At 31.0% G+C, this 12,793-nt stretch overlaps 1 protein-coding gene across 1 annotated transcript in view; it reads right to left on the bottom strand.

Annotated features, from left to right (window-relative positions):
* The window catches only part of LOC128994161 (trypsin-like), a 94,037-nt gene that overhangs the window by 36,064 nt on the left and 45,180 nt on the right, over positions 1-12,793 (bottom strand). Inside the window, exon 2 of the mRNA XM_054418492.1 lies at positions 8,221-8,345. Coding sequence (XP_054274467.1) covers positions 8,221-8,263 — 43 coding nt within the window. The 5' untranslated portion in view covers positions 8,264-8,345. The remainder of the gene's footprint in view (positions 1-8,220; positions 8,346-12,793) is intronic.

The raw sequence follows: 12,793 nt of genomic DNA, 5'->3' as shown, positions 1-12,793 counted from the left end.
GAAAAAATTGCTAAATATCAAATTTTGAATGAAAAGATTATTACTGAATACATAAATTATCAGTTAAAAGATCATATTGATTTGATTTGTAAATACCAAACATTATCTCAAAACTTTATTGAAGAATACAAATATATGTTGGATTGGGAATTACTTATTGAAAACCAAAACTTATCTGCTAAATTTATTGTTGATAATGTTAAAGAAATTCAATATTTTAAAGATAAAAATGATTATGATACTGTTGATTAAACATTTTTCAGTTGATTAAATAGATTTCAGTTGATTAAAATTCAAAATTAATAAAATTTTACTTGTTTTAAAAAACCTTTTTCTTTCCATATTTTTTCATAAATTTTTCCTTAATAAATGGCTAATACTTATGAAATTGAAAGAGCTGAATATAAAAATTTTTATCCTTTATCTAAACTACATTTGAATGAACCAAACAAAAAAACTGAATTTAATATTGATTTTGGTGATGGATTTTGTTCATCTAAGTTTCAATTTTATATTTCAGGATCATTAAAAAAATCTGATGATAAAGACTATAGTGCTACAGATAATGTAAAGTTGATTAATAATTTTATACCATTCTTATTTTCAAAAATTGAAATTAGAAAACATAATAAATTAATTGAGGAAATTGAATATCCTGGACAATTGAGTACAATAAAAGGTACTGTTACTTATTCAAAAACAGAAGCAGTATCCAACATTTGTAATGGATTTCAATCAGATTTCAAAAAAACATTTGAAGCTGTGGGTAATCTATCACATTTTGGATTAGGTTTCTTTGAAAATGTTAATGTTCCAATATACAAAGGAGGATTCAATATATGTTTTGTTAGATCTGAAGATAATGATGCTATTTTTAGATGGAAAACTAAAAAAGTTGATGGAACTTTTGATGATACTACATTACCAAGTGCTGGAAAAATAATTATTGATGACTTTTTTATTAGAGTTCCAATAATTGAGTATAAAACTACAAGTAAAATTCAATATATTAATGAAATAACTAAAAAAGAAAAAATACTATTTCACTTTAATCATTGGCAATGTATTGAACAAAAGACAATAACTGGAAAAACAGTTAGTTTTGATATAACAAATATTTATCGAAACATCTATAATCCAAAATTTATAATAATTAGTTTTCAAAAAGGTAGAACTAATGATCAATTATATGACACTTCAAAATTTGATAGTATGTATATTAAAAATATTAGAGTAAAATTAAATGGTCACTATTATCCTGATGAATTAATGAATCTAGATATAAATAATGGAAAATTTAGAATTTTATATCAAATGTATCAAGATTATAAAAAGGTTTATTATAACAATAGTGAAATGTATTATGATCCAACAGAATTCATTGAAAATAGACCATTGTATGTGATTGATACAACAAAAACTCCTGTTAATATTTCTGGTTCAAAGAATGATATTATTATAAATATGGATTTTGATTATGATATAACTGTTGCTAGTAAAACTAATTGCTATGTGGTTGTTGTGTCTGAAAGATTATTAGAGTATAATGTGATTAAAAATGATATAACTGAAATCAAATAAAATTATTATAAAACCACCATTTATTTACTACTTTTTGACATATTTTTCAAAATATTATTATATTTTATCAATAATGAGACTACTATTGTTAATTTAAAATTTGTTTCATAAAAAAATATTAATAAATACAAATTTTTGATTTTCAAGGTCACAAGAAATAAATATTTTAAATTTTATTATTTAATAAATTTGTACTTACCTTATAGATATATCATACCAAATTTCATGAAAATATCTTTAAAAACAAAGAAGTTATTAAGGTTTTTAGTTTAAGGGTAGTTCACCCTAAATTGGAAAATTTTAGTAAAAACATTGATTTTAAACATAATTTTTCATAATTTTTAAGTTTTAGAATTATTCAATAATTTTTTACATTTTTATAAATAAAATACAAAATAAGGGATGAAACTACCCTTAACATAAGTCAAAAACATTCTTTAATATTCAATGAGTGCATGTTTCAAATTTGGTTAAGATTGGTTTAAAACACTCAAGTTATAACATACAATATATTTCAAATAATTTCATTCGATACTAACAATCGAATAATAAGTTGAAACATTCGATATTAACAGTTAAATTACTGAATAGGAATTCAAAATAACTCACACAAACATAAACAAATAATATTTACTGAACATTTCAGATTTATCAAAGCGTGCATTCAATGCACGCTTTCGTTGAACATCATTTGGTTTGGCAACAAAAAAAAAACTGTCAAATAAAACAGCACAGTCACTTAAATTTTTCTACACAAAATATTTACTGTACAATTCAGATTTATCAAAGCGTGCTTTAGAAGCACACTGTCCTTGAATGTCATATGGTTTGGCAAAAAACTATCAAACAAAGCAGCAATCACTTGACCTTGAAAATTCGGATTGTTTTATAAACAAGTTATGATTACAAACAATAAAAATAGTCTATAAATAGTTCAATAAATCACTTTTACTGTTTTACTTATTAAAATATTAGTTAAAAACACTTGAACAATCCAAATATGGTGATGAACACTTCAAACACATTTCACTTCACAACACGATAGTTTCACAATTTTCATAGTTAATCTTCTTTATACTTCATCTTCAATCAATAAATAATAAACTTTTACCATCAATAAACTCTTATTTTAAATATTTCTTCATAAAACAAAATGAGAATATACATAGAAAATCAGCCAGTCGACAGAGCCACACCCATTATGATAGCTAATGACGAGATTTTTGCTAACTTGACACTTTTTTTTGTTCAATCGGCTAGTTTCATTAGCTAACTATTTAACCATTGATTATACATCTTAAGCATTAATTATAAAATACTTTTCGATTAGTTTAGATAAATCAAAATAATTATTTTAATCCACACTGCAATTTACTAACATTCAACTGGTTATTATTTTATTCAATCACTTATTTTCATCAAAAGATCAATCAAACAAATTAGGCCATAGACTAATATTCCTTCAATAAGATTATATTTACAACACAATTTGTTTTTGTTGATTTTTACATTATCTTTAATCATACAGAAATGTATAATATATGAAATAGCACTAATTTTTAACAAGCTTTTCATTGGTGACATTTATTTTTAATTTAAATCAATACTTATCTTCTTATCTTAAGATTATCATTTTTGATAACATTTCATGTTTAAGTTTAAAATTATTTAAAATAAAATATGGACTTGTAATACATCAAATATCATTAGAATTTTCTGAGAAATTCAATACTTTTAATAAATTTTGAATAACTCAAAAAGGAAAAATATTATTTACAAAAACAATAATTTAAATAAAATATTTAGAATATTTAAATAAAAAATTTTAAAATTTTACTTGTTTTTAAAAACATTTTGTTTTGTAGTCAATTTTATGTAAAATATAGACATATTCATGAAAATTTCATCAAAATTATATACTTTTTCTAGAAAAATATGAATATGTTAGAAATTGACCTAAAAGGGTAAAAAATATAGCATATTGTATAAAAAAATAGGAAAATTCATTTAATTTTTGAGTGGCTCCTTTTTTGGCCCAGAAGTGACATGAATATATCTACTTGTTAGCACTCACCGATATGGTCTTTATCACCATGCAAAATTTGAAAACGATTGCTCCAGCCGTCTAGGAGGAGTTTGCGTATTACGAAATGCATAAAAGTCGATGTATAAGAGCTTCGCTCGCTTCGCTCGCTCCGCTCAATAATTTGTTCTGTATAGCAGTGAGTTTTTTCATCCAATAACATGGCTTCTTTATAACTCACACCTCACGTAAACATGGCGGCTGGCGACACGCATCTTTGACATTCAGTGCTACCTCCAGTTAGAATTATAGCTCAGTGGTAGGCCTAGCCTGATAAAACCAAAGATGAAAGATTTCATATGCTACATGTAATCTTTGATAAAACCATAGATTAAACAAAACATACTCCCTTAGTGTTCCTTAGTCTATGGCCTAAGTGTAATGTGTTGACATCGTATTCTCTTATTCTTATATTCTTATTAATGGCATACGCCAAGCTTACCAACAAATTGTATTGGGTCGCAATACTGGAAGTTTAGATCAATGTATTAAACCATTAACATACAATAATTGGGACGCGTTGCAGAAAGTCAACAGTGCCGGAAGGTCAAATAATTTATACTTGTGCCGATAGGTCAAAAACTACAATGTTTGCAGTGTCTGTAGATCAAAAATCCCAGTAAGTCAAATAATACAGTCCGTGCTAAAAACGTAGACTATGTTAAAAGTGATTGACACATCTGACCTAATGCAACAGGAGTTTTAATATAACGAAATACGATAAAATATACGTTCAGTTTCGCTAAGTCAACAGTGCTGGAAGGTCAAAAGTATGTTCTGTTAAAAACAACGATAGTCCTTTCGACGCATGACTTCAATAATTTCGTGTTTTGGTGTACCTATTTAAAGTTGTACAAACATTTTGAAAATTGGCACAGAGCTTCTTGGTTAGTCCTACTCGATGACTATTTTGTTGGAACTTCAAACTATTAATCGATCTAATTAATAAAAATTGATATGTACGGTGATAGGCTATAGTTTTAATTCGTGATTAGTAACATGAAATAGTTAGCATGCAAGAATTTTTTTTATTTTTGGGTTAGAGAGGTTTTGTCTGTGGCAAAGTTGTAACCAAAAGTTTGATGCGTAAAATTTATTTTTTTTGAATTTTTTACCATCAGTGGTTCAATAGATAACTTGGGTTGAAGAGGACGGCAAATTTAGCATTTCGCAACGCATGGAAAGAAACGACATCGTACGATGCGCCTGCTGAGTGGACTTTTACTTTACAGTTCTAAAGACAAGAAAAAATGAATATACAAATCACCAGTACATTCATATTAGACCTATTTATAAACCACCTTTACCAGCTTACATTTTTCACTTAAATTAATAAGAATGCATCATATAGGTACACAGTACAGGGCGTTAAAAAGTGGGGAAATATTTTACCTAGTGATTCCTTGGGTCAAAATAAACGTAAAATCAAAAATAACACTTTTTTCCAAAATCGCTTCGTTAACCAGATATCCGCAATTTTGTATTTTTTACATACAAATATTTATCTTTAGACTTTTCCAACCGATGTTTATGAAACTTGGTATGTATGTTAAGGTATGAGAGACCCATGTTTAAAAAAAGATTCATCTCGGTTCACCTTAAAATTTCAACATTTAACTCTTAACTACAACATAATATACTTTACTACACCATAATATTTACGTATCACCATAAATCTTTAATAAAATAAAATGTTCACATTTTAAAAATGTAAAGTAATTCAATATAGGCTAATCTTTCTTTTTTGAAAATTAAAGTTTAAAAAAATCAATTTAAGGAGATGTTAAAATAACGACAGGTGAGTTTCGATCTGGGTGTTTCAGGTTTGAAACTAGGAGGATTTAACATTAATTAACATTAATGTTTAATCCTCCTAGATTTGAAGTGATTGAGAGGAATACATGAAACCAAAGGGGGGATGTTGTTAATGTCAATATTTCTGCCGAACACACATAATATATTTATACAGTATAACCCTACTTGTGGAACGGAAACGGAGGAACAAGGAACTGAACAAGAACAACAGAAGCAAGCAAAGCCAACGAATCTGCGTCTGTCGTATTTCCACACAGCCTTCTATATTTTGTCGTATTTGTGGATAACTCCTGTATGAAATAAAACTCATTTCTTAAGCTGCATTTTGAGTTATTGATATCAGTGGTGAAACGCTAATGTTGATTCCACTTTTCTCCTCATCATAAATAAATATAATGACATCCGCCCTCCGAGATAAACCTATATCCATAGTTTGCTGTAAGAAAGTTATCGACAAGGGCCAAGGGGGTTGAATGTGAAAATGACTGTAAACGTTGGTTCCACCCAGATTGCGCCAAACCGTCTTCTTCGGAATACAAGAAGATTGCAGAAGGAGTTACTAAAACTTGGAAATGCGGAATAATCGACTGCCCAGCTTCTTGCGACCCTCTTTGGGAAAAACTCAATGATTCTCACCAAGCTCAATACCATGGTTACCAAGGAAGAAATTGTGGAGTCGCTACGAGTAGCATCGAAAGCATACTGGAATCTCTAGCTGCAAAAATAGATAACTTCAAAACAGGGATATTCAAAAATACAGTATGGACCCAGTTTCAGGACTTTGTATCTAGAAAGGTATAGATCGGAAACAAACGTTTTACACCGTTAGAAAGATAAATTTTCAAAGTTTTATTTACACACTGATTACTACAAATGCGATATGTGTCCCCCCTGTGCTGCACGGCAAACATCTTAGCGATAGCCGAATGAATCCCACACACAAACCAGCATCTCTTGTGTCACAAATTTATTGAAATTGCCTGAGCCAACGAGTTATACTTTTTTCACCACACTATGATGTTTTTGGCTGTATTACATACGTTAATTGGTGGCTGAAAGTTACGTTTTGCTAGCCATGCCAGCTGTCGCCAATTTGGGGACCGAGCAGGTTTTTACAGGCCGGGGCCGCAAAATCAGCTGTCCGCTTACTTACTTAGAACATGAATGCGTTTTAAATACACAGTCAAAATCCATAGCATTGCAATTAGAATTGTGTTATTATCACCGTTGCCTAGCAACTATTTATTTATATTTTTGCTGATTCCTCAAATTATTTTTTCTTAACCTTAAAGTTGTAGTTGTGTTGACGATCAGTGTGCATTATTATAGTGGTGAATAGTGGTAAAGGGTATAGTGTGGTGAAAAATATCGTTCGTACCACGGACCGAAATGGTTTTGCAGCTCTCGATCGATTTAAGTTCTCGACTTCGTCTCGAACTTAAAAACTATCTCGAGCCGGCAAAACCTCATTTTCGGCCCTTGGTACGAAATATACTATTCTAGTTGGCAGCTGATTACTGAAATCAATGCGAAAAGCCGGCTGTACTGTAATAGGAGACTTGAGTTTTTGCAAACTCTGTCACACAGGAAATCTTATGTTGCATGGTAGGAACCTTACTATCAGGTATAAAAACAAAATGGCTGCCCATTGTTGCGATGTTTACGGAACTACGTTAAAAAAACTTTAAATTTACTTTTTTTAATGGTGTAAAGTTTATTGTCTATTCGATTTATACTTTTGGAGATACAAAGTCATGAAATTGGGTCCATATTTTTGAGTAGCCCTGTTTAAAGAGATTATAAATACCCCCGCCGCAGCAAACCTGCCGTCTAAGCGAATTTCCATTTGGCTGAATTGATTTTCAATTGATCTATTTAAATAACATTAGGTTTAACGAGTACCTAGGTTTGCTGCTACAAGGAAACTAATAAAGTGTGTGTTTTAAGTAAAATAATTATTGCTTAGTATAAAATGAATATATTTGCCAAGTTTGATCAAAAGATATCCATAAACAAGCAAACTACAACATTTTACAATATTCTCCATAAGAATAACATGGGAATTTTAAATTTACCATTTTTTTAGTTTTCTCCGTAACCAATAACCGTACAAAAACACTTTGATATACTGAATTGTTTGTTTTTTAAAGCTCTTTAAGAAGGTTTAGAGAAAAATTGGGAAATTTTGTGTTTTGAGGGTCAAAAGTGAGAAAACCCAATTTTTACCCCATAAAACCCCCCATAAAACTCTTTTCCCATGGTCCGATCACGCTGGATCGCGAACTCATTCAAGTTTATCCCGCCTTACACCTTCAAACCAAATTTCATCAAAATCGGATAAAAATTACTCAAGTTATCGTGTTCACGGACACACACACACACACACACACATATATATATATATATATATATATATATATATAAATTTGAACGAATGGTGTTTTTGGCCTCTGGGGACACCAAAATGAAAAAGTAAATCTGTCCTGGGCCTAAGTCTTACCATGAGACCTACGGTAATAGCTACTTCCCTATAGGGAAATTCGCTAAAATAAACATTTTTCTAATAGTAATAATTTTACCAAATAAAATATGCATTTAAAGTTAAATATTAGTAAAGTAAATGCATTTAACATGGTTAATTACAGTCTCTATACAATTAGTCTAATGCCTGATACCCAAGAACAAGCATTATATTTGTCAAACTAATTTACTCAATGAATAAAAACTTAGTTTAGCCTTACCTAATAATAAAAATGTTGAAGTCAATATCGTTGAACCCATCATAGCTGATGAACTTTACCATATGGTTATCCTACTGACTTGAACCTTTTCTGGTTCTGATATGCCATGAAGAGATAACTCCCATCTGAGGAAGAGATAAGAGTCAAGGATTGATTACTGGATATCTGTATACATTGAGCCATATGATTGTATTGCACCAATATTAAATGGATTAACCTCTTTTAAAAGCTTATTGGGAAAGTGTTGGATTATACTTAAAGTATCGGCAATCAGTTTGAAATCCTCTTATAAAGTTTTGAATTTTAAATCAAAACAAAACAATCAAGTTTATTTATTTGGGCCAAGGTCTTTTAATTTTTAACTACTATTGGTTCTTCAAGTTTTCCTTTAGGCATAACAAGTGTAAGAAATTAAATTACCTACAGTATCCAACATGTGATAAAATCATATATTTTCTTATTACAAATATTTTTTTACTATTAAATTAACTACTAACTTTGTATAGTACAACCTAAAAACTTTATTGAAAAGGTACTCACTCTATTGAAAAGGGTTATAGGGTTTGTTTTGGTGGTTAAACACATTTAGGGGCGGTTCACGAGCTCGGGACTATCGTAGTCCGAGCCCAGAATCCGGAAATAACCGGTATTTGGGCCGCGACTTAAAAAATCGGGTTCACGAGCTCGAGACTATATAAGCCGCGGACCAAACTGATAGGCGGCACACAATTAGTGCAGGGATAAAACCCGGTTTTAAAAGTTGGGTTCACGAGTCCAATTACATTTAGTCCCGGCTCTGATCATTAGTCCCGGTGGGTTCACGAGTCAAGTCCGAGCCCAAATGAGATGGTTCGGGCCCAAAAGAACAATGGTGTTTGGTCTCCAACTCAGACCTGGTAGGAGGCAGGTTTAACGTGACATGATGCCGGTTTTATCTAATTAGCTCCTTTATTTTTATTATTTGTTAAAAACTAATGTTTAAATATGGTTCCTCATTAAATTCCGAACAGTTTCATTACCCACAACACCATATTTAAAAAATATGTAAAAATGGTAAAAAGGCTCATAAAACATGAAAAAAATCATCAAACAACTGATAAACCCCATGTTATTACAATTTTAACGACAAAATTATGCGTAGAATATAAATATAACTAATCAGCCACAGTTCCAACATAATTATCAGAAATACAGTAGTTTTTTGCCGTGGGAAACATCAAGCAAACCGTCAGTCGTTGAGTACGGTTCGCGGTGATATCACTGTCTTGTGTTGTACTCGCTGGTCGCCGTGTGTATTGAATATGACTATGAAATATCTATACTGTATTATGTTAACAATTATTTACAATCACTCCACTTCCTCGCATAAGACCAGCTCATTATCATGACTAAAACCCTTTTATGACTTGATGAATTTAAAAATAGATTAAAATGTTCCAAAGATACCGTCAATGAGTCATTTGAGGCGTTCACTCCAAGGCACGGATTTACCGACAGCAGAATCCATTACAGTATTCTAAATAAAAAAAAATGTCAGTTGCACTAATATTTTTGGCTGATGGCACTTTTCATCGAGAAACTGGTGATTTATTGGATGTTAGTAAAGTTTGGATGGTAGCTATTTGTTTGGTAATGAAAGCAGAACAAATTAAATTTTCAGTTCGAAACTATGCCCAAAGAAAAAAAAACTATGTTTTCCTACTAGTAAATATAATATAATACTAGTAAATCCTTCCTACCTAGTAAATATAAACGCATGGTAATGAAACTGATTTTAAAAATCGCAACAACACAAAATGTAAATTAAAAACCATAGCTGTTAACATAAATAATATTACGAGCTAGTTGCAGAATATTATCTTCAACATTTTACAGTTAGATTATTATAGAGTGGAAGAATATCGGAAAGAATATTCTTTGTTTACAGCCACGATTAAATCCAGCACACACATACGATTTTTATATCTAATAATCAGTACCTCTAAATACATTTTAGTTTCAATAATTGTACCATTTAAATAAGTTTAGTTAAAATTATCCTATCCAAAAATCACCATCCCTAATTATCGGGCATTTATGCAAAATAGGCATTCATCCGGTTATAAATAGGCCTACCCGGTTATTTTATGTCATGCATCTTAATTGAATTATAATAATGCACACAGAAAAATATATTTCACTAAAGACTTCCATTTTCTGATTTCATACAAACGTGGATTGTTGTGTTTATAAATCAATAAACTTAGATAGATTATCATAGGCGAGCATTGGGACAATGAAATACGAGAAAAATAATCGTTTTGGACGTTTTGGTTCAGCCCTTTTTCACGATTATCCTATTGTATGGTCAACAGCAGTGGCTTCACATGTGTTTCCAGACTGTTGTTACTGGTTGTTACCAACGTCTCAACAGAAATTCCCTGCGAATCCCTGTCATTAGGCTCCGCTACGGATTTGGTCTCGACCTACAATGGGCCCGGCTTTCACATCATTAGGCTCTGACTCGTGAACCCATTTTTTGGTCGTCGCTTATATAGTCCGGGACCAGCGTCTGGTCGCGGACTATGAAGTCCCGAGCTCGTGAACCGCCCCTTATAGTTTCTAATCAGGCCTCTGTGGCCCATGTAGAAGGACAAATGCAAGGTGAAAGAGGCCATTGACCTCTTTCAAAAATAACAAAATACAAAAAGTACAGTCAACTATTATTACAGTCAACTGTATTACACAGTCAAATACAATAACAAAAAGTTATGCGCTGGTTTGATTAAATATGGTAGGTAACCTAACACATTACAACTGGATATGTTTAATTCAAGGGGGGAATGAATGCATAGCGATTATAAAATGAATTGTATAATATAAAAATACCCCCACCGCAGCAAACCTGCAGACTAAGCGAATTTCCATTTACCCGGCTGGATTTCTACTAAAAAATGTCCTAAAAATTGTTAAATTTAATTCCTATTTAAATAACATTAATTTTAGAGATACTTATTTGATGCTACGGGAAGATATTGATCAAGGTGTGTTTTTTTATTGAAATGTTGATAGCTTAGGAAGAAATAAACAAAATTGCCATTTTTGATTGAAATATATCCATAAACAAGCAAACTACAACAGTTTATTTATTCTGCATAGAATAGCATAGGAAATTAAATTTACAATTGTTTTAATTATCTCGGTAACCGTAGGGCATACAACAATGCTTTTAATGTACAAAATTATTGCTTTTTAAAGCTCGACAAAATAGTTTAGAGAGAAATTATAAAATTTTGTGTTTTTGGGGCCAAAAATGGAAAAATCAATTTTCACCCCATAAACCCCCGTTCCCATAGTCCGATTATGCTGGTTCGCGAACTCATTTGAATAAACGTAAGTTTACACGTTTTTACAAAATTTCATCAAAATCAGATAATTTTTGCTCGAGTTATCGCGCTAACGGACACACACACACACATATATATATACTAGCAGAGTACCCGTCCTTCGTCCGGGGTTGGCATATAAACGTATAAAATGCTTATTGCTGTTATACTCGTGCTTTGCAATGGGGGGGGGGGACACAGTATGATAAAATTTGCTTCTTTAAATTTATGGTATACTATAGTATTATATATCTACCATAGCCATAATTTTCTTTCACTTCACCTAAACAATAAAGAAAAAAATATTAAAAATTCGCAAAATATCACAAATTATTCATGGAATTAAAAACATAAACATAAACATAACTGTAAACAATCCTACTTTGACAGTTCTCATTGCGTATCACAGGTTTTTGTTGCTGCTTAGCTGTTTTCATAAATGCAAAAAAAAAATTGTGATGCACCCTGTTGGTAAATCTTATAACTTTTTAATGCCTATTGCATATCATAGAACCAACTTTTTTAGTTGAAACATCTGGTTAAATCCTTTAATTCCCTTTATATATTAATACTCATAAAGTTAACATGGGGAACTGCAGAGCAACTGGGGCGGAGCCTGAAGGATTTTTGAGATAAGAATATATGCCTATATGTTAATCGGGAATGTGAGCTCTCATTATGCCATATTTCAGCCCAATCTGTCCAGTACCAGTACCGTAGTTAATGTGTAGTTTTCTAGAGAAATATACACTTTGTAAATGTATATATGGTCACCATTTTGGTCGTGTTTGTTTTTGTAGTTCAAATAAACTTACGATCAAATAAGTAAGAAAGAAAATAATTTATTAGAAGAGTTACAAAGTTTATATTCCTCTAGAAAACCAATAATAACGATAATAATAACTAGTGTACCTGTTGCTCGAATTTGAGCGATTGCAAAGTATTACAGGCGTTTTTTTAAGACTAACAACAGTCATCATTTTTGATGACTTAAAAGAGTCGACTCAAAGATAATTTAAAAGTTAAAAGATAGTCATCAATCACTCCACTCCAGTTATCGAAACTGAAAACGAGCGCTCTTGTGTGTATCATGTGTTAACTATGAACAGCTGTAATTAATGCAAATTATTCGCCTGTTTAAGTAAACAAAATCCTTTCTTCATAAGAAATACATTGGGATTTTGAAGGCCTGTGGGGCAAAGCCCGAG

This window comes from Macrosteles quadrilineatus, unplaced genomic scaffold (assembly GCF_028750875.1).
Source record: "Macrosteles quadrilineatus isolate MER2022 unplaced genomic scaffold, UCM_ALF_1.0 Scaffold_5__1_contigs__length_97177068, whole genome shotgun sequence".
In the NCBI taxonomy this organism is placed as follows: Eukaryota; Metazoa; Arthropoda; class Insecta; order Hemiptera; family Cicadellidae; genus Macrosteles; species Macrosteles quadrilineatus.
This window is presented reverse-complemented; position numbering and strand designations above follow the sequence as displayed.